Source organism: Saimiri boliviensis, chromosome 6 (genome assembly GCF_048565385.1).
Source record: "Saimiri boliviensis isolate mSaiBol1 chromosome 6, mSaiBol1.pri, whole genome shotgun sequence".
NCBI lineage: Eukaryota > Metazoa > Chordata > Mammalia > Primates > Cebidae > Saimiri > Saimiri boliviensis.
The window spans coordinates 49,532,859-49,556,410 of NC_133454.1; the positions used below are offsets into that span (position 1 = coordinate 49,532,859).

General features: G+C 41.6%; 1 protein-coding gene across 1 annotated transcript in view; it reads left to right on the forward strand.

The window, feature by feature from the left end:
- The window catches only part of HTR3B (5-hydroxytryptamine receptor 3B), a 34,134-nt gene that overhangs the window by 994 nt on the left and 9,588 nt on the right, over positions 1 to 23,552 (forward strand). Inside the window, exons 2-6 of the mRNA XM_003923689.3 lie at positions 3,686 to 3,846; positions 17,814 to 17,858; positions 18,185 to 18,294; positions 18,717 to 18,886; positions 19,344 to 19,501. Coding sequence (XP_003923738.1) covers positions 3,686 to 3,846; positions 17,814 to 17,858; positions 18,185 to 18,294; positions 18,717 to 18,886; positions 19,344 to 19,501 — 644 coding nt within the window. The remainder of the gene's footprint in view (positions 1 to 3,685; positions 3,847 to 17,813; positions 17,859 to 18,184; positions 18,295 to 18,716; positions 18,887 to 19,343; positions 19,502 to 23,552) is intronic.

A 23,552-nucleotide genomic window follows, 5' to 3' on the forward strand; every position in this document is an offset into this window, starting at 1 on the left:
ATAAAAATCCTGGATGTTGAACGTAAAGGAAAAACCTTATCTTAATTGTAAAAATAAAAACAAAGGAAATGTCACTAAATGCCAAATGGGTTTCTTAGCAGAAAACAGTCGTGAACATTAAACTAAGATAAAATAGAAAATGGAAGGTAAGAAAACAGGCTGAGTTCTTACCAATATCTCTCTAATGTTTTGTATTATGCATGATTTTTGTTCTAAATGTAGCAGAAAGAAGTGTTTTAATATTGTCTAATAACCAGTGCTTTACCATAAATCATACCAAAGACACTTGTTGCAGAAAGATCTGCCTTATGGAATTTTACTGGGTTTTACTATATTTACATTACACGTTTTAGTATATTTACAAATCAAGGCTATTTGTAAATGTAAGAGTGCTGAACCAATCCCAGGGGCAGTGTGCTGGGATAGAAGGAGGCCTGAACAAGGAGGACCAGCTAACTCCTGCTTCACTGCTCACCAGCCACGTAACCCTGGGAAGTCAATTAATCTCTTAGAGACTCAGTTTTCCTGTCAGTTAACTTTATTTTGCATATTCATGACAATCAAGTAAGATAGCATTGTGAAATTATGAGATGCAATGCAAATGTAAGTTTTTTTGTTTTTGTTTTTGTTTCTGAGGCAGAGTTTTGTCTCTCAGGCTGGAGTACAGTGGTGTGATCTCGGCTCACTGCAAACTTTGCCTCCTGGGTTCAAGAGATTCTCCTGCCTCAGCCTCCTAAGTAGCTGAGATTACAGGCACCCACCATCATGCTTGGCTAATTTTTGTATTTTTAGTAGAGAAAGGGTTTCACCATATTGGCCAGGTTGGTCTTGAACTCCCGACCTTAGGTGATCCTCCCGCCTTGGCATCCCAGAGTGCGGGGATTACAGGTGTGAGCCACCACACCCGGCTGCAAATGTAAGATATTATTAACCCGAAAACACATATAGAAAATACCACTGGCTATTTCTGTCCAATAACACTCCATTCAATATGTCAGTCTTCCTTTTGAAAGGTTACTTACTGTTATTCCTGATATTCTCAGGGAGCCAGGTTACACGTAATCATGTCATGATTAAGAGCGTCATTCAGATCCAGACAAGCTGTGTATAAATATTACTTCCTTCACTTGCACGTTTCATGACCTTGGGCAGGGCTAACCTCATTATGCCAATAGTCCCATACCTGCAGGAACAGTGCACTCCTCACAGGGCTGTAGAGTACCTGTTTCATCAGGTTGTTAGGAACGTTGAAGGAGATCATTCATGTGAGAGCTTAGCTTGATGCCTGGCATACAGTCAGCATTCAATTAGTGTTAGGAGTTCAATACCTAAATCTCATTTCCTTTTAACCTCTCAGATACATGTGTAACTCTCTTATAATCGTATAGATACATAGTAACTAAAGCAAGAACAGCGCTTTTCATCAAAGTGCCTCAACACTTTAAGGCAGGTGCATGGGAGAGGAAGTCATTAAAACAAGGAAAACAAAGGAATAACTTTGTGTACTTATATCTTTCTTTTTCAATCTCTCTTCACCTACACGTGCTTCAGAGATCAGTCCCTAACACATTTTACTTTCCAGAAATCTTACAAGTGAATTATTTGAAGCTGATTATTAGCATTCAAGAAGGCAGTGTTGGCGAGGAATCTTTTCTGGGTCTGTTGATAGCTTCCATCAGTGTCTGTTGAAACATCACTGAACTGTGAATCATTTAGTGCTTGTGTGAATGTCACATTAGCTTTCAAGAGGCATAATTTACTGTTAATTAATGGTCACTTAAATCCTTAATCTCTCTCCTGTAATTGATCTTTCTCCTCAGGCAAATTTGCATTCATAGTAGAAATGTAATTTATTATTTCTTCCCATCTTAAACAATGAACTCTTTCCCCTTTTGGTTTTTTAAGTGCATTTCCATTGCTTATTATTTTTCTCCTCTCAGTGTTTGATTCTCTTTTATTCCTAGTCCTAGCTTCCAGAACTTTCTCTTTTTAACCAAGACTTTGACCCATTCTAGATAACGAGTTTATCCATAGGGAACCTATGGATTGCTTCCTATACAAGATCCCAGAGGGGAATTGGAGTCTTTATGAGCAGAGGGTGTGGGGAACACATATTCGTTTCTCAGAATTATGTTTTAATGCTGTCTTAGGTAGTTTCCTGTATTGAAACATGCTCATTTCGGTGTTTCCCCAACTGAGACTTGAATTGGGAGCTTCCAAGCGAGGTAAACGTGAAGTCGCCCAAAGCAAAGTTGGCAGGAAAAGCACTGGGCCAGCTTTGCTTTGTGCTCCCGACTTCCCTCCCCTGGGGTACACCAGCAAGAAATGTTCTCAGGTAGAGAGATTCACAGCACACTTTTTGACAATAACAGTTCACAAATACCCTACAAATGATGCCTGATGCAAGCCACCCACCTTAGTCCTCTACACCTGAATAGCTAACGCCATTTTAGGCATCTTTTTGGGTGAATAGTTAGGGAGTTAAAATGCTCATTAGATTCCCAGTTCCAATGGTAATGAAAGTGAATATTACTCTGCCCACAAGGAGTCTGGCATTGCACCTCCAGCATTGTTGTTAGCATTTTGGTCACACTGACATTGTTAAATCATAGAAATTGCTGCCTGTGGCGGCAAGTGACATGACATCATTCATAAAGAAATGGGTGTAAACAGGATTGTCGCACAGGGAGAAGCGATCTCATTTACAGTTTCCTGCTGGATCCCTTCTACCTTCGGCAGCTCATCAAAATAACCATCAAAACCACTGAGAGCCCAGGCAAATTCACACGCAGGACACTACAGAGAGATTTCACTCACGCACTTTGTCAGGAGGTGTGCAATTTGCTTCGGTCCAATGACTGAGTGAAGCTATGAATCCCCTAAGGGCTGGCAAAGCTTGTGAACAAAATATCTTTTTGCAATTCAGAGAAAGCCCTCACAAATTTGTCACTTCCAATTGCTGGTTCTCATTTCTCTTGCTTCCCTTTCCCTGGCCTCCCTGCCCTCAACACCAATCACAGCTCCTCTACAAATCAAGATTTTTGGGTCAGAAGAAATGGTTGCTCCCTGGAACCAGAGAGAATTTTCTCAAAACAAAGATCTCATTTTCTGACAAGTGCATTTTATTTAAGGACAGAGGAAGTGAGAAAATATATTTTTAAGGAGAAAAGTACAAATTGGGCTCCGGTTAATTCCATTATCTAGAAATCTAAACAAGCTTTTTGGGTTCATGAATTTGTGAATTTTTTTTGCTTGATTTTTCTATTTAATTTTTAAATTACAAATGAAAAATCAAAAGAAAAACCAAGGTGGGAGTTGAGTTTTGGCTAAGTGTGTAGGTGAGTGTCTTCTAGATTCTAGGAGAGGATCATACAGGAATAAAGAAATTATTCTGTCTTCAAAATGCAGGATTGCTGTAAAATGGAATTGTATGTACAGTTTGCAACCTTGGAGATGGGGTTGATTTACTTTTTTTACAATTAGATTTCTCCATTGGGCACTTAGGCCATCAGCTTACTTTAAGCATTTGCCAAAGGTTCTACCAGCTGGCTGTGAACTGATGCAGATTTTGCCGAGCTGAAAGCTATATTCTAGTAAGAGCCACTGAGTCCTGAAGAGTCTGAAACCTCCTAAAGAAACCAAGTTCCTTTTACCTTTATCTTCACAATGATAGTTTCTTTTACAGGAATTCTAGCCACAGATACACATCATCCCAGGAATTCTGCACTGTATCATCTCAGCAAGCAGCTATTACAGAAATATCATAAAGAAGTCAGACCAGTTTACAACTGGACCAAGGCCACCACAGTCTACCTGGACCTTTTTGTACATGCTATATTGGATGTGGTAAGGACCATCTTGTCCCTTCCTATTCTTGCTAACATCTTTTGAAACAGTCTGCAGTTCATGAGGGTTGTATTCTTGAGACTCTAGTTGAATTGGCAGGAAAGTTGTACTAGGGTCATATTAGCAGTTAGGTAAAACATTCATTAGGCAGCTGGGCACAGTGGCTCAAGCAGGTAATCCCAGCACTGGAGATTGAGACCATCCTGGCCAACATATTGAAATCCTGTCTCTACTAAAAATACAAAAAAATTAGCTGGGCTTGGTGGCGCACCCCTGTAGTCCCAACTACTCTGGAAGCTGAGGCAGGGGAATTGCTTGAACCCAGGAGACGGAGATTGCAGTGAGCTGAGATGGCACCACTGCACTCCAGCCTGGTGACAGAGTGATACTCTGTCTCAAAAAAAAAAAAAAAAAAAAAAAAAAATCACCAGGTGAATTATGCTCTTTAGCCTCCAGTGGACAGTGTGAAGAGGTAAAGAGAAGATAGTCTAGAAATACAGGATTAAGATGTTTTAAGAATTGTGAAGCTGGATGTGGTGGCTCATGCCTGTAATCCTAGCACATTGGGAGGCTGAGGTAGGCAGATCACTGGAGCACACAAGTTCAAGACCAGCCTAGGCAACATGGTGAAACCCTGTCTGCAACAAAAATATGAAAATTAGCTGGGCGTGGTAGTGCATGCCTGTAGTCCCAGCTAGAGGATAAAAGTGGGAGGATAGGCCGGGCGCAGTGGCTCAAGCCTGTAATCCCAGCACTTCGGGAGGCCGAGGCGGGTGGCTCACAAGGTAAAGAGATCGAGACCATCCTAGTCAACAAGGTGAAACCCCGTCTGTGCTAAAAATACAAAAAAGTAGCTGGGCATGGTGGCACATGCCTGTAATCCAAGCTACTCAGGAGGCTGAGGCAGGAGAATTGCCTGAACCCAGGAGGCGGAGGTTGCGGTGAGCCAAGATCGCGCCGTTGCACTCCAGCCTGGGTAACAAGAGCAAAACTCCATCTCAAAAAAAAAAAAAATGTGGGAGGATAGCTTGAGCTTGGGAGGAGTTTTGTTTTGTTTTGTTTTGTTTCGTTTTTGAGAAAAGGCAAAGCCAGACCTTTTCTCAAACAAACAAACAAAAAACCACAAAAATTGTGGTCATAGATCATAGTACATATTGTATGAATATTGCTGAAACCAAAAATAGTAATTGGTATTTTATTCTGTGGTTCACATTTGTTAATGATAATAGCAGATTTAAGAAGAGATTCACTACTTATTGCTTGTAATTTAAAAGAGAAAAAAATGCCTTGGTATCTTGAGTTTATAAGGAGGCTTTTGTATCTAAAGTGTTTGCTAAAGATAGTGGGGATAATTTGTTTATTAAAGCATCCTTTTTCTCCTATGTATGAAATACGGGCTGTGGGAATGAAATGAACATATGCATGTCAAGTAGTTGGCAGAGTTCTTAGTAAGCCATCAACACATCATGGCCCTGAAGGTTAGCACCTCCTTATATTCCTCCTTTTTTTTAAAATTAAAAAGTCTTCTATTTCAACTGGTCCCAGATTCATTTGATTTCACCTAAAACAGACTTTTCTAAGCTCGTTTTGTTAAAGTGATTTAATCATTGTTTTTCCATTTATTTCTCAAAAATTTTTTTTCTAATTGAGGTAAAATATACATATTTGGAAATACACAGATCTTAAGTGTACAAAGTGACAAGTGTTGCTAATTACGTATACCCATATAACCTCTTCCTTTCCTTCCTTCCTTCCTTCCTTCCTTCCTTCCCTCCCTCCCCCTCTCTCTCTTCTTTCTTCTCTCTTTCTCTCTCTTTCTCTCTTTCTTTCCCCTCCCTCCCTCCCTTCCTTCCTTCCTTCGGAGACAGAGTCTCGTTCTGTCGCCAGGCGCCAGGCTGGAGTGCAGTGGCATCACTGCAACCTCTGCCTCCGGGGTTCAAGTGATTCTCCTGCCTCAGCCTCCCGAGTAGCTGGAACTACAGACATGCGCCACCACGCCCAGCTAATTTTTGTATTTTTGGTAGAAACGGGGTTTCGCCATGTTGGCCAGGATGGTCTTGATCTTGTGATCTGCCCACCTTGGCCTCCCAAAGTGCTGGGATTACAGGCATGAGCCACCACGCTGGCCTCCCTTTCCTTCCTTCCTTCCTTCCTTCCTTTTTCTCTTCTTTCTTTCTTTCAGGTGGAGTCTTTCTCTGTCACCCAAGCTGGAGTGCAGTGGCATGCTCTCAGCTCACTAAAACCTCTGCCTCTGGATTCAACCGATTCTCCTGTCTCAGCCTCCTGAGTAGCTGGGACATGCCACCACGCTTGGCTAATTTTTGTATTTTTAGTAGAGACAGGTTTTCACCATGTTGGTCAGGCTGGTCTCAAACTCCTGACCTCAATTGATCTGCCCGCCTCGGCCTCCCAAAGTGCTGGGATTACAGGCACGATCCATCCCACCTGGCTATTTATTTGTATTTGAGATGTTACCCAGACTGGAGTGCAGTGGCGCCATCTTGGCTCATGGCAACCTCCGCCTCCTCGGGTCAAGCAATTCTCCTGCTTCAGCCTCCCGAGTAGCTGGGATTACAGATTCCTGCCACCACACCCGGCTCATTTTTTGTGTTTTTAGTAGAGATGGGGTTTCACCATGTTGGCCAGGCTGGTCTTGAACTCCTGATCTCAAGTGATCCGCCCACCTTGGCCTCCCAAAAGTGCTGGGATTACAGGTGTGTGCCATTGTGCCTGGCCATATAATGATCTTTCTATCAAGATATCAGAGATGTCCAAAAAGGTCCCTTGTTCTCTTCCTAGTACGTCCCCATCCTCTTCACCACAGAGACAAATATTCTTCTGATTATTTCTTTCATCAGTGATTAGTTTCTCCGGTTGTAGAACTCCATGGGAATGACATTTTATTGTGTGCGCTCGATTGTGCCTGGCTTTTTCACTAGGCATACTGTTTTTGAGGTTCACTTATGCTGTTGTGTGCATCAGCAGTTTGTTCCTTTTCCTTGATAAGTAGTATTCAGTTATGGTTATATCATGATTTGTTTATCCATTCTCCTCATGACAGGAATTTGGGTTGTTTCTAATTTTAGGGTAGTATGATTAAAGCTGCTAAGAATTTTCTTGTACAAGTCTTTTTGTGTATATATTTCCATTTCTTTTAAGTAAAACCTAGAGGCTGGGCACGGTGGCTCATGCCTGTAATCCCAGCACTTTGGGAGGCTGAGGCAGGCGGATCACAAAGTCAAGAGATTGAGACCATTCTGGCCAACATGGTGAAATCGCATCTCCACCAAAAATACAAAAATTAGCTGGGTGTGGTAGCACACGCCTGTAGTCCCAGCTTGGGAGACTGAGGCAGAAGAATCAATTGAACCCGGGAGGTGGAGGTTGCAGTGAGCAGAGATCCCTCCACCGCACTCCAGCCTGGTGACAGAGCGAGACTCTTTCTTGAGAAAAAAAAAATAAAAATAAAAATAAAAACGAAAAAACCCTGGAAGTTCTATCACTGTGTCACAGGATGGTGTACACTTCGCAAAGTGATTGTGCATTTTACACTCCCGCCAGTAAGCTACGAGAGTTCCTTTTGCAACACATCCCCGCCGACATTTGGTGTTACCAGTCTTTTTAATTTTAGCCATTCTGGTAAGGGTATAATGATATTTCATTGAGATTTTATTAACATTTACCTAATGATTAATGATTTTGAGATCTTTTTCATGTACTTACTGGCTATTTATATATATTTCTTTATGAAGTGCCCATTTAAGCCTTCTTTTATTTTTAAAATTGGATCATTGTCTTTTTTATTATAGATTTGTAGGAGCTATTTATACACTCTGGGCACAAGTCTTTTGCCAGATATTTATTGTATTATACATATTACATACTATATTATTATATAATAATACATAGTTATATAATTATAACATATAATAATTATATAACACATATACATATTATATAATAAATGTTTATTTCCAGTCTGTGTCTTGGCTCTTCACTTTTTTTTTTTTTTTTTTTTTTTTTGAGACGGAGTTTCACTCTTGTTACCCAGGCTGGAGTGCAATGGCGCGATTTCGGCTCACCGCAACTTCCGCCTCCTGGGTTCAGGCAATTCTCCTGCCTCAGCCTCCTGAGTAGCTGGGATTACAGGCACGTGCCACCACGCCCAGCTAATTTTTTGTATTTTTTTTTTTTAGTAGAGATGGGGTTTCACCATGTTGACCAGGATGGTCTTGATCTCTCGACCTCGTGATCCACCCGCCTCGGCCTCCCAAAGTGCTGGGATTACAGGCTTGAGCCACCGCGCCCGGCCAACGGCTCTTCACTTTCTTAATGGGTCTTGCTATGAACAGAAATTTCAGGTGTGGCTCACACCTGTAATCCAAGCACTTTAGAGGCCAAGGCAGGTGGATCACCTGAGGTTGGGAGTTCAAGACCAGCCTGACCAACATGGTGAAACCCGGTCTTAAAATAAATAAATAAATAAATAAAAGAAAATAGTTTTCTAACTCTTTCTTCTTACCCTGACAAAATAACATAAAATCAGATTCCTTAAGGTAAGGAGAACATTATTATCCTTTTAAAGATGTAGGATTCCACTCCCCTCCGAAGCTGTAGAATATACTTATTTGTCATTAGTCTATGTTAGATATGTAATCTTATTGAACATGACAAATTTTCTTACAGAAATCTGGAAAAATGGCTGGGCATGGTGGCTCATGTCTGTAATACTAGCACTCTGAGAGGCAGAGGCAGGTGGATCACCTGCGGTCAGGAGTTGTTTCCTGCCTGCAAGTCATTCGTTCTGCTATTTCCCCTGACAAAGGTCTTTCTCTTCATTCTCCATCTGCAAAATATTGCAGTCTTTCAAATCTCAGCTCCTAAAAGATTTTTTTTTTTTCATTTCTCCAAGGTAAGAGCATTTGCTTTAAATCCACTTACATCTCTGTGGATTTTCTTTTCCTTTTTTTTTTTTTGAGACAGAGTGTCGCTCTTGTTACCCAGGCTGGAGTGCAATGGTGTGATCTCAGCTCACCGCAACCTCCGCCTCCTGGGTTCAGGCAATTCTCCTGCCTCAGCCTCCTGAGTAGCTGGGATTACAGGCACGCGTCACCATGCCCAACTAATTTTTCTGTATTTTTAGTAGAGATGGGGTTTCACCACGTTGACCAGGATGGTCTCGATCTCTTGACCTCGTGATCCACCCACCTCGGCCTCCCAAAGTGCTGGGATTACAGGTGTGAGCCACCGCGCCCGGCTTTTTTTTTTTTTTTTTTTTTTTTTTTGAGACAGGGTCTCACTCTGTCATCCAGGCTGGAGTTCAGTGGTATGACCTCAGCTCACTGCAACCTCCCAGCCTCAGGTGATCCTCCCATCTCAGTCTCCCAAATAGCTGGTATTACAGGTGTACACCAACATACTGTGCTAATTTTTGTATTTTTTGTAGGGACTTGCTTTCACCATGCTGCCCAGGCTGGTCTCGAACGCCTGGCCTCAAGTGATCCACCCGCCTCAGCTTCCCAAAGTGCTGGGATTACAGGCGTGAGCCACTGGGCCGGGCCAAGTCTGTGTGTTTCTTAATGTACACAGTTATTTGTTAAAATGTTGAAATATGCCCTAATGTATTACACACTACTTGAGGAAAGGACTTCCTTATTTTCCATAACATGCAGCACTGTGTATCCGATTTCCAAGACTTGGATTGATACTTGTCTAATGAATGAATGAATTAAAAAATATAAGGATCAATTCTAGTACTGTCTTTATAAATGGCTACTCTGAACATGCTTTGCAAATATCTCTATTGCATGTAGGTGGGATAAGCCTAAAGTTAGTTCCAGAGGCAGGGACAGTTCTGAAGGACTTGGTAAAAATCACTCACAGATTCTGCACAGACAAGGACACTCCCAATGTGAATAGATAACTTGTTGGATGCATCTGCCAGCAGCTGAACTGCCGGCAACTTTTGTTTGGAATGAAGAGCTTTCAGCCCAGCACCTCGACTCCAATATAATGCTTTGCCTCCTGTTTTGTTTATATAAAAGACTACAGTCTTGTCTTAGAATTTCTGGGTATTATGAGTACCTTAGGGAAATCTGATTATAGAGATAATCTACTCAACAGTGAAGAGTTTCAATTTGTTTCTATTGAGTTTTGTCAATTCCGAGTCCCAGATACCTTTGTATTCCAGTCCATTGACTAGAGCCTCCCAGCCAGACGTTGAGGCATCTGTTTCTATAGTCTCCGGAACTGGAAAAGATAAATAAGAATGTAGGGGAATTATCTGTATATTTGCTAACCACCAATTTAGATCTAAATAGACTCCCTCTGTTAGGAAGACTAATGAATTCCAATTCTCTGAAATATCCTTTGCTTTTAACAAGCAAGATGGAAGGTATCTAAAGAAAAAAAAAAAAACAGGACGAGATACACAGAGGGAAAAGCTGTGAATAATGCCACCAGAGAACCAATTATGTTCACCAGCTGGCATTGAGAAACTTGTTTCCTTTGACAAAAAAAGATTTCAGTTTTAGCCTCAAAATACTTTTTGACATTGTGTTCTTCAGGGATGAATGACGAATCCTCCCAACCACCCCCATAAAGTGTTAGAAAAAAATTCTTAACATCATTGTTACATGTAATGTGACAAAGTGATGGGCAAGAACAGAAAAACAAGCTAAGGCATCAATATGGAAGTTAAGAAGAATCAACCGGATAAAATGATAGTGAAATGAAACAGAGACTCTCCTCCCAGCGCTATGACTGAATCTATGAGACACAGTCACAGGGTATGACAATGATAAACAAACTGGTAAGAATACTGAATAGGTATAAAAATGTATTTCTTGGGAAAGCACAGTCAACTACTGTATTTCTCAGTGATACAAACTCTCAGTGATGCATTTTGAACTTTTTCTTCTTTCTGTTTGTGGGGAACCTCACTAATTGCAACCAAGTCTGAATGGAACATTTTGGCTTTAGTGGGAAAGACATAATCTATTTCATGATCTCTCAGTTGGCAAAATTTGTAAATAAGGCTGGGCATGGTGGCTCACACCTGTAATACTAGCACTTTGGGAGGCCGAGGTGGGAGGACTGCTTGAGTCCAGGAACTTGAGACCAACCTGGGCAAATATAGCACAAGCCCGTCTCTACAAAAAATAATAATAAATTAATTAGCTAGGCATGGTGTTGCACATCTGTGGTCCCAGCTACTTGGGAGGCTGAAATGGGAGGATCACTTGGGCCTGAGAGGGTGAGGCTGCAGTGAGCTATGATTGTGCCACTGCACCCCAGCCTGGGCAACAAAGCAGGACCTTGTCTCAAAAAAAAAAAAAAAAAAAAAAAAAAAAAGAAGCAAAGAAGTGGTGTCACCTAAATCCCAAGCTCTCAGAGTTTTTTTTTTTTCCAACCACCAGAACTCCTGTTGAGCCAGTCTTGTCTGGGAGTCCCCTCTGGTCCATCTGGTCCAAGCTGTTCCTTGGGGAAATACTCACTTTTTATACCACTTTAAAACTTGCCTTTCCCAAGTATCTATTTAAATTCCATAAATATCTGTAGAGCAAATTCACTCCGGCCAGGCTTTGTTGAACCACTAAAGTAGGGCGCCTATGTATCTGTGTGCTCCTAATGCCTTCTTCTTTCTCAAAGTGCATAGACATGCTTATTTGGTAGTAATTTGCTTTCTTAATTATAAAAAGGAGAAACTTAAAAAAGTTTCTTGTTTCTCTTTCAAATGATGCCACCCGGCGCAGAGCCACTGTGTACTGCCCAATTCTGTGAGCGCCATCAAATGGACCATAGTGTCAGTGGTGCTTTCTGACTCCCTTTGCAACCCAAATTCTCCAGAGTAGTACATAGTCTTGACCCTGTGCACAAAGAAAATGGATTTTTATGTGGCTGGATAATTGGACAATTAATTTAGTCTACCCAGTTCTGGGGAAGAAAACAGAGCTGTTATTTGATTTTATGCCATCAACTTCTTAAACACTGAAATTTGGTATTGTACTAAATATTACAGAAATACAAATGTTATCTAAGTGACTCTTCAGCTTTGAACCTAAATTAGCAAGGGAAATGTTTTACACTTTTTTTTTTTTTGAGACAATCTCACTTTGTCACCAGGCACCAGGCTGGAGTGCAGCGGAGCAATCTCAGCTCACTGCAATCGCTGCCTCCTGGGTTCAAGCACTTCTCCTGCCTCAGCCTCCCGAGTAGCTGAGACTACAGGCGAGCACCACCACGCCCAGCTAATTTTTGTATTTTTTAGTAGAGACGGGGTTTCACCATGTTGGTCAGGATGGTGTCGATCTCTTGACCTCATGATCCGCCTTCCTTGGCCTCCCAAAGTGCTGGGATTACAGGCGTGAGCCACCTTACCCAGCCTACACTTTTTTTTTTTTTTTTTTTTAAGACAGAATCTCGCTCTGTCACCCAGGCTGGAGTGCAGTGGCATCATCTTGACTCACCGCCACTTCTGCTTCCCAGATTCAAATGATTCTTCTGCCTCAGCCTCCCTAGTAGCTGGGATTACAGGCTTCCGCCACCATGCCCAGCTAATTTTCGTATTTTGGTAGAGATGGGGTTTCGCCATGTTGCCCAGGCTGGTCTTATGCATTTCATTTCATATTTCTTTATCTTGTGTGTTTTTAAAATCATTTTATTCTCTTTTATGGATGCAGTTTTTAGTGATGGATTATACATGGAAAGAAATGGAAAAAAATGAGTTCAAGAAGAGTTCTTTAATAGCATGCATCAGCCTTCTTAAAAATTTACTGGAAATGTCTTCAAAAATGGTTTTCCTTTTCTTTATTAATACATTTTTAAAAATAGCAGTTTTTTGAGATTTAATTCAACCACAAAATTCACCAATTTAAAGTATACAACTCAGTGTTTTTTAGTACATTCGGAGTTATGCAACCATCACCACTATCTAATTTCAGAACATTTTTATCACCTCAAAAAGAAGCCCTGTATCCATTAGCAGTCACACCCCACCTTCCACCCCCAGCAGCCGCAGGCAAACACTCATCTACTTTTTGTTTTTATAGATTTGCCTGTTCCAGACATATTATATAAATGGAATTGCACAATAAATGGCCTCTTAGGACTGACTTCTTTCATGTAGCATGCTTTCAAAGTTCTTACATGTTGTAGCATGCATCAGTATTCTTTACTTTTTATTGCTGTATAATCAATTGTATGGATATATCACATTTTGTTTATGCACTCATCAGTCAATAGACATTTGTGTTGGTTTCATTTTTTAACTATCACAAATAACGTGGCTATGAATATTTTTATACAGGTTTTTTGTGTGGACTTATGTCTTCAGTTTTCGTGGTTATATACCTATGAGTAGAATTATTGCATTACACGATAAATGTATGTTTAACGTTTTAAGTAAATACCAGACTGCTTTTTTTTTTTTTGTGACAGAGTCTCACTCTGTCACCCAGGCTGGAGTGCAGTGGCATGATCTTAGCTTACTGCAACCTCCAGCTCCTGGGTTTGAGCAATCTCATGCCTCAGCCTCCTGAGTAGCTGGGATTGCAGGCGTGAACCACCATGCCTGACTAATTTTTGTATTTTAAGTAGAGAGGGGGTTTCACCATGTTGGTCAGCCTGGTCTCGAACTCTAGACCTCAGCTGATCCGCCGGCCTTGGCCTCCCAAAGTGCTGGGATTACAGGCGTGAACAATTGCACCCAGCCCAGACTGCTTTTCAAAGTGGCTGAATCACTTAGTAATCCTACCTGCAATGTTTGAGGGCTCCAACTTCTCTACATCCTTGCCAACATTTGTTATTGTCTGTCTTTTTAATTTTAATGGTCTTAGTGAGGATACAGTCGTATCTCACTGTGGTTTTGATTTGCAGTTTCCTGGTGACTAATGAGGTTGAGCATCTTTTCATGTGTTTATTGGCCATTTGTATATCTCCTTGGGAGAAATACATAGCCAAATCCTTTACCCATTTTGTATTATCATTTTTACTTGTGACAAAATGCACAATATAAAATTTATCATCTTGACCCTTTTTAAGCGTACAGTTCAGTGGCACTAAGTACTTCATATTCTCGTGTTACCATCACCATGATCTGGTCTCCAGAACTCCTTTCATTCTGCAAAACGGAAACTCCTTTTTTCTTCTTTTCAAGCATTCTTTGCATCTTCTATTACTACTGAGGTTAAACATTTTCATGTGATTACTGGATATTCATATTTCTTTGTGGGACAGGTTGGTAATTTAAAAAATAATACTAATGGTTTTTCCTGATTATCATATACTTACTGTAGATATGTAGAGAATATAGAAGATTATAAGACTATAGAGGAAAATATTCACATAATTCAAATCATAAAAACAAACATTGCTGCTATTTTTACTTTTCTCTGCACGTGTTTTCTTGTAGAACTGATATTCTAGACAAATGTGTTTTAGAGTATATGTTCTTTCCCTCCCTCCCTCCCTCCCTCCCTCCCTCCCTCCCTTCTTCTCTTCCTCCCTTCCTCCCTTCCTTCCTTCCCAGAATCTCAGGCTGGAGAGCAGCGGCTTGATCTCAGCTCACTACAACCTCTGCCTCCCCAGTTCAAGTGATTCTCCTGCCTCAGCCTCCCAAGTAGCTGGGATGACAGGCACATGCCACCATGCCTGGCTAATGTTTGTATTTTTAGCAGAGATGATGTTTCACCATGTTGGCCAAATTGATCTTAAACTCCTGATTTCAGGTGATCCGCCAGCCTTGGTCTCCCAAAGTGCTGGGGTTACAGGCATGAGTCACTGTGCCTGGCCCTGTTTTCTTTTTTTTTTGTAAAATTAAATTTAATTTCATTTTAATTTCCAGGATACATGTGCAGAATGTGCAGGTTTGTTGCATAGGTAAATGTGTGCCATGGTTTGCTGTACCTATCAACCCATCAGCTAGGTTATTAAGCCCAGCATGCATTAGCTGTTTCTCATGATGCTCTCCCTCCCCAAACCCCAACCCTGACAGGCCCCAGTGTGTGTTGTTCCCCTTCCTGTGTCCTTGTGTTCTCATTGTTTCGCTCCCACTTATAAGTGAGAACATGCAGTGTTTGGTTTTCTGTTCCTACGTTAGTTTGCTGAGGATAATGGCTTCCAGCTCCATCTATGTCCCTGCAAAGGACATGATCTTGTTCCTTTTTATGACTGCATGGTATTCCATGGTGTATAGGTACCACATTTTCTTTATCCAGTCTATCACTGATGAGCATTTGGGCCGATTCCATGTTTTTGCTATTGTGAACAGTGAAAATTGAAACTCTGTACGCATTCAATGACAATTTTCCCTTTTTCCACCCCAGCAACTAATTCTTCTTTCTGTCTCTATGAATTTCATTACTCTAGGTATCACATTTAAGTGGAATCAGGCAGTATTTTTCCTTTTGTGACTGGCTCATTTCACTTAGCATCATGTTCTCAAGGTTCATTCGTGTTGTAACATGTGTGAGAATTTTCTTCCTCTCTAAGGCTGAATAATATTCCAGTTTATGTATAGTCCACATTTTGCTTACCTATTTATTTGTTGATGGATACTTGGGTTGTTTCTACCTCTTGGCTATTGTGAATAATGCTGCTGTGAACATGGGTGTATACATATCTGTCCAAGCCCCTGCTTTCAGTTCTTTTGGGTACGTACCCAGAAATGGAATTGCTGGACTGTATGATAATTTCATCTTTAACTTTTTTTTTTTTTTTTTTTTGAGACGGAGTTTCCCTCTTGTTACCCAGGCTGGAGTGCAATGGCGCGATCTCGGCTCACCACAACCTCCGCCTCCTGGGTTCAGGCAATTCTCCTGCCTCAGCCTCCTGAGTAGCTGGGATTACAGGCATGTGCCACCATGCCCAGCTAATTTTTTGTATTTTTAGTAGAGACAGGGTTTCACCATGATGACCAGGATGGTCTCGAACTCTTGACCTCGTGATCCACCCGCCTCGGCCTCCCAAAGTGCTGGGATTACAGGCTTGAGCCACTGCGCCCGGCCTCATCTTTAACTTTTTAAGGAAGTGCCATACTGTTTTCCACAGCAGCTGAGACATTTTACATTTCCATCAACAGTGAACAAAGGTTCCAATTTCTCCCCATCCTCACCAGCACTTGTTATTTTCTGCTTTTTTAAAAACAGTAGCCATTCTAATGAGTGAGGTGGTATCTCATTGTGGTTTTGATGATTTGCATTTCCCTAACGATTAGTGATTGTATTAGAAAGTTCAGGCTGCCATAACAAATACCACAGACTAGGTGGCATAAACAACAGAAATTTATTTCTCACAGTTCTGGAGGTTGAGGGTCCAACATCAGGTTCTGGCTGATTTGGTTCTTGGTGAGAGCCCACTTTCTGGCTTCCAGATGGCCTCCTTTTCACTGTATACTCACATGGTAGAGAGAGATCTTTCTCTCTTCCTTTTCTTATAAGGCCACCAATCCTGTAAGATGAGGTTCCCATCCGTATGACATCATTTAACCTTAATTACTCACTGTAAGCCCTGTCTCCAAACATGGACAAGTTGGAAGTTAGGGTTTCAACATATGAGTTTTGGGGAAACACAATCTGGCCCATAGCAGTGACACTGAGCATCTTTTCATGTGCTTATTGGTCATTTGTATATCTACTTTAAAGAGATGTCTATTCAAGTCTCTTTCCCATTTTTAAAAGGGGCTGCTTGTCTTTCGTTGTTGTTGAGTTGCAGGATTTCTTTATATTCTGGATACAAACCTCTTAGCAGATATCTGATTTGTAATATTTTCTCCCATTCTATGTGCTGTCTTTTTCATCTCTTATGGTGTTCTTTAAAGCACAAGAGTTTTTAATTTTGATGAGGTCTCATTTTTCTTTTTATTGTCATGTCTAGGAAATCATCGCCTAATTCAAAGTCATGAAGATTTACTTACTCCTATGGTTTAAGAGTTTTATAGTCTAAGCCCTTATAACTGGGTATATGATTCATTTTGAGTTAATGTTTACATACAGTGTGAGATATCCCTTTTCTTTTAATTCCTAAGAACATTGGAGTTTCAGAATGTTCTTTACTAGATTAGATATGAAAAAAATTGGTGAGTTTTTTTTTTTTTTTGACAGAGTCTCTCTTTGTTACTCAGGCTGGAGTGCAGTGGCACAAATATGACTCACTGAAGTCTTGACCTCCTGTACTCAAGCAATCCTTTCACCTCCGCCTCCCAAGTAGCTGGGACCACTAGGTGTGTGCCACCACACCTGGCTAATTTTTAACTTCTTTTGTACATGCAGGGTCTCATTGTGTTGCTCAGGCTTGTCTCAAACTCCTGGGATCAGGCACTCCTCCTGTCTTGGCCTCCCAAAATGCTGGGATCATAGGCATGAACCACCGTGGCCAGCCAGGAGGGTGTTTTAAATTGCTGGTTTTGGGGGTCTTTTAAAAATATCATGGACTCATTTCAGACATGGGAAATCATATCTATTATATCATCTAAAATATGTTTCATTTATGATAAGATCATTCAGTCTGTTTTATAAGCAGAGAAATCCAAACATACGGTAATGTAACAGGAATGGCTGCCAATTACAGTTGAGCTAACATTCATTGAAAGATTATGAATAATATCTTGATTACAAATCAAAGCTTGGTCTCATCTTTTTAGCCCAAAATTGACTAAGACTACATAACATTTTTTAGTCTGATTAATGGTAGCATACCTAATTAGAGTGGAAAGAGATTAGCAAATCATTCAAGATGTCAAAGGCAGGCAAAGTGCCATTTTGTCATGGATAATATAGTAAAGCTCATAGCGACAGGTGTGCATGAAAGAACCAAGACTACCTAGGTATTGAAGAGTCTAGGTAATGTTTTTAATATCAGCATTATTTGGTTAGATTTGATTTTCTTCCTCTGAATTGCCATACTGCTGAATTGGCCTTTGATTTATTGACATTCTAAGATTTGGTGTTGAATTTCTTTTTGCCTTGCAGGATGCAGAGAATCAAATATTAAAGACGAGTGTGTGGTACCGAGAGGTAAAAAATTATTTTTCCTTCTAAATATACAGGACTCTTGATCTGAATTTGCTGCAAAATATAATTATTTAAGAAATAGGTATTATCTTTGCATTTATAGTTCCTTAGATCTGCAGCAGACCTAATTTATTATAATTCATTTAGGATGTATGGCCCTGGTTTCTGGTTGGGATTACCATCTTTAGGATTCAGATGGGATGTCTCTCTCCTAACAGATAAAACCAAGAGCCTGATAAATTGGATTATTAATCAAACGTCTCTTTAGTTCTTTATTGAGGCAGACATTGCTCCATTTTAATACTTTTTTTTTTTAATACTCCTAACAGGTCTGGAATGATGAATTTTTATCCTGGAACTCCAGCATGTTTGATGAGATTAGAGAGATCTCCCTTCCTCTAAGTGCCATCTGGGCCCCCGATATCATCATCAATGAGTTGTAAGTGTGCCAGTGTGTATCTCTGTGGGATTTAGACTGCTTGGAATAGTCAGGCCAGTTCCTGCTTACGTTCAGTCAGTGTTGCTAATTTTTGCTTCTCAGGTTGAAGGGGAGCATACTGTTGGGAGTATTCAGGTTAGAAGTGCTGTGTGTTGACATTAAGGTACAGATCTGGTTACTAATGTTGAGGTTACACATTACGTCTGTGTCGTTATAGCAGCAAATGAATTAACTTATGAGGCTGTCACGGAAAAGCTCCTCTTTGCCAGGGTGAATCATCTCATGGAAGATGCAATTCTGTTTTTGCAGGACTAGGCTGGTCCCGGGTCTCATGGTCACTACCATCTCCTAATCAGCTTGTCTATGTTTTGAAATGACTAACCTCCTCTCTGTGACAACAAGTTCTCTTGTGTTTCATATAGTGTGGACATTGAAAGATCCCCTGACCTTCCCTATGTTTATGTGAACTCATCTGGGACCATTGAGAACTCTAAGCCCATCCAGGTGGTCTCCGCATGCAATTTAGAGACATATGCTTTTCCATTTGATGTCCAGAATTGCAGCCTAACCTTCAATAGCATTCTGCATACAGGTAAACCACAAGAGATACACATCAATACTAGGTTGGTGCATGTAGGTGAAATGATACTATATTATCTTCAGGTCTATTTTATTCTTGCAGATAATTGGCTATTTAAAAATCAAAATCTCTTCTTGCAGTTTTTTTGGCTCCTGCTGTAATTCAGACCGAGTATGATGCCATAGCCCACTGCTGCAGCTGTTCTGGAAACACAGTGTTAGGCCTCCACTGCCAGGGATAATGTTATAGAAATCGCAGCAAGCTCCATCATTCTACAGAGAGTGGATTCCAAGCCTTAAATGACTTGAAAGATTTCATTCCCCTTTCCTACCCTCTAATTCAAATAAGGCCAATGAGAATGTGCCTAGCGGGGCAGGAGAAAAAGGAATTCAAATTGGGAGCTGGGAAAGTGGGTTGATGTTGGCATCTCTTTCTCTCTGGGAAAGTAAATTGTTCCTGTTGTTTGCAGTGGAAGATGTAGACCTGGCCTTTCTGAGGAGCCCAGAAGACATTAAACATGACAAAAAGGCGTATTTGAATGACAGTGAGTGGGAACTTCTTTCTGTGGCCTCCACATACAGCATCGTGCAGAGCAGCACTGGAGAATTTGCACAGATTCAGTTTAATGTAGGTTCATTTCTTCCTGTCCCTGTTGCCCACTTTTCCACAGCCTTTGGCCTTGTCTCTTAGGCTGAGGAATTTCTACTCTATTGCATGTTCTGATTCATTATCACTCAAGCACAGGGACTTCAGTGGGCTTTGAACATCCACCCGCATTCCAGCATCTCACAGAGCAGAGGTTCAGTGGGAGATGCTGGGCCCCTGCAGAATAACACGAGGAGGGTATTCAGACACCAGAGGCCTGAAGCACCCTCTGCAGCAGGAAGTATTTCAACACATACATTCTGGCTTCTAACTGCTATTCAGAGAAAACACAGACAAACCCACACACAACAACAACAAATGGGAAGACTTTCTCATCAACATTATTGTCCTATTTTTTAAATTGAGTAAATTATCAACTAATTCCAGATGCAGATGCATAATATGATAGTATTATTAGCTTGAATATCTTAAGGGAGTAGCCGATAAGATCCAGAGAGACCACTGGTAGCTTCTGGATCAGAGGGAACAATCACTCCCCTCAAAATTATGGTGGTAACCCACACTTCTCTGATGCACCCCTGGGAATGCCCTAGGCTGCATTGTTCATAGGGAAATTTGTCCAGCATGAAATTGGAGAATGGTAGGGTGCAGGAGAGTGAAGCCTGCTGATTAGTACTCAGGGGCAGCCATTCTCCTTTCTTTGGCCCCTTAGGAAACTGTTCTGACATGTGGTCTACAGCAGTTTCCCACAACTGGTAAACTACATCATTAGTATTCAGCAGTGCATTCTTCTTTTCTGCAAAAAAGTCAGCTAGTGGTGGTGGTGATGAGGGGAGGGTGGCCCTTCATGCCAAGTAATGGATTCAGTTGAAAAATAGAAACCACAGGCAGGTCAGGATTGCACACAAGATGAATTATCCTAAAAGCATATCTTTGGAATAAGAAGGAAAATTTAGAGTAGACTAAGGTGCTGTGGTACAACGGATATACTAAGGGGTGGTGATGAAATTAACTATTATTGGCCGAGTGCGGTGGCTCGTGCCTGTAATCCCAGAACTTTGGGAGGCCAAGGTGGGTGGATCATTTGAGGTCAGGAGTTCGAGACCAGCCTGGCCAACACGGTGAAACCCTGTCTCTACTAAAAATTAAAAAATATGCCAGGTGTAGTGTTGTGTACCTGTAATCCCAGATACTTGGGAGGCTGAGGCACAAGAATTACTTGAACCTGGGAGGTGGAGGTTGCAGTGAGCCAAGATCCCACCACTGCACTCCAGCCTGAGCAACAGAGCAAGACTCTGTCTCAAAAAACAAACAAACAAACAAACAATTATTGAGGTTACAGGTATCCCTCCATTGGTTAAAGGTGTATACAGCTTTCCAGCAAAGCTCTTGTTAAATCTGGGCCTCTGAGACACAGTTGTGGTTTTAACCTGAGTGATGTATTATGCTGGCTAGTAGCGAACTGCAACTCATACCCTTCTGCTGGTGGGCTTTGGGTTCTTGCCTAGAATTCTGCTTGGTTTTAACTTGCATTGTGGCCTGTTTGTCCACTTTTCTTGTGAGGAAAAGGGAAGGAAAGCAAGCAAGTTTTTTTTTTTTTTTTTTAAACTTCAATGAGTTTCTTGGCTAGGAGTAAACACCTCATTAATTTTAAAGATATCAGCCCGCAAACATTATTAATGCAGCCCGAATAATGGAGAGCATTAAAGGGAAATGTGAAGGAGTAGCACATGCAAGGTGGAACACAGTCACCTACCAGGCGCTCCTGAGAACACTGCACACACCATTACCTACACTGCACGAAGAAGACAAACACGGGCGAGAGATGGGCAGGTAAACAAGGGTGTGTGCTTGTGTGCACAAGCACACATGTGCACACGCACACACACACTGTCTCTCTCCATAGAGCAGCTATTATTTGTAGTTACACGTCACCCTCCTTCATCCTAAATGTTGATTCGTTCATAGCAGCTGAAGGTTTTCTGTATACTATCTCCATTTTAATTATGATGAACAGAGGCAGATAAAAGGTTGTTTAATGGAAGGGAGGCATCCCTGGATCTCAGAACCATGGTCCAGTTCCTCTGCTCTCCTCATTGCCATGCTTCCTCCCTGGGTACGTGTTGAAGTGGAAGTGTGCTGGAGGCAGGTGTGATTTGATTTCATGCTCTTGGAACGTTTCCATGGGTCCCTCTGCCCTGAGGGTGAACGTGGGTTATCTATAGCAAGGCTGGCTTCCGCCCTGGTCCTCAGGAGCACAGTAGGGAGCGAATCCTGAGTAGAGTCATATTTGGTGGGGCAGGAAGTCAGATTCAGGAGCAATTCTGTAGCTTTAGATTAGAAAGACTAAAAGTGGATTCGGGGACGATCACAGTTCTCTGCTTCCCAACCTCGTTCAGTCTCCATGACTCCCCATTTCTGCTCTGTGCACGGTGCCCAGGCTTATTGCATTCTCTTACTCCTTACCAGACATCCCACTCTGAACTTAGCAACCAAGGCACCTGGGTTTTCTTCAACAGCCCTTGGCCAATGAGGTGAAATTCAGAGCCTGATTCTATGTCAACACTGGGCTTGCCAGGGTCCTGATAGCAAAAGACCACTCCTCTTAATCTAATTGCCAGCTTCGTCTCAGTCCAGGCTGCCCAGCAGGAGGTTGGGGACAAGTAGGGCAGGCAGGAGAAGCAATGATCTATTCTAAATTCATCATTGCCCTTGGCCTGAGGTACACTGCTGCCATTTATACTAAATCAAGTCCTCCGGATGCCCCATGAGTTTCAGCTAATGTGCAATCATAGCTGCCGACTTGGGGACATGAATTGTTTATCAGAGGACACCATGGATACTTTGGAGTCAGGCTACATTCAACAGGGGACCCAGAACATAGGCACTTCTTCCTACGAAGATGTCTGTGTGCCACCTGGGACTCGGTCCAGCAGCCATGGGAGGGGAGGTTTCCTCCAATATATTATTGGAGGTGCTGGTTCCCAGAAACAGCAGGGTGAGCTTTTGATTCTGCATGGCAGTGTTTTTTTTTTTCTTTAAAGAATGAGGGTAGAAGTGGGAGGAGGCAGGAATACAATTTAGAAACTCGTGTTGGATGGAAAAGGGTGGACAGCTGTGGAAACTAAACCAAGCCCAACCACGGATGTCTTCACACCAAGTAAAGTGTTCATTTAGGCAGGAATTGGGGTGCCTACAGGGTGTCCTAGAAAATACAAAGGGACATTTGGGAAAGAAAGGTGCTCCATTTAGCCTCTTTTTCTCTCATAATTTTCCTTTCTAGATTAGGTAGAGTAACTTTGTTGAGATAGTTATTGAATGCAGCTCATAAGCTTGACAGAAGATCAAGATCCTTCTAAATGCCAGCAGATCATATGAGAGAGAGACAGAGAGAATTTAGAGTCCTAGATATTTTTTCTGGGTCACTCAAGTGATTTGGAAATCACAGACTGACTTCCTGCTAATCCAGCACAAACCATAGTCCAGATGCAAGCAGCTCTGACTCCGGTGCCTAAATGGCAGCAACTTTCCTGTTCTTTCCGAGTTGGGAATGCTGGGAGGGGCTTTGGAGAGGAGGAAAATCGGCTTCTGTATGAAGCAGAGTCTGGGCGTCAAAATTCCAACTATGTCATAAAGACGGTCATGCAAAATTGAGTACTGGTGGGGTCTACCATCAAGGAGGCAATTAGAGGCTAACCTTGGGGCCTATTCCATCTCCAAGGAGCTCTCCACACACACATTCTGAATTAGATTCATCTCTTTCATTAACATCAATAGGCTCCAAATACCTTTGTGTACTTATTATTACCTGGCTTTAATGGATAATGAAATTGTGGCATAATATTGCTAACACCTGAAGGGTGTCTAATGGGGAACATGGACTGAAACTAAAGTGCTTTTTCTTCCCTTTCTGTGGAATTTAAAGGCACCAGCTCCTTTAGTCCATTAGAAATGATGGGCTGTGGGTAGGGGCAGTTTTGCAGAGAGCAGTATCTCCCTGAGCAGGTGACATACCTTCTCCTCAGCAGAAGAAGGAGTCACTGCTTCTTGCATGATCTGCAGAGAGGCAGCC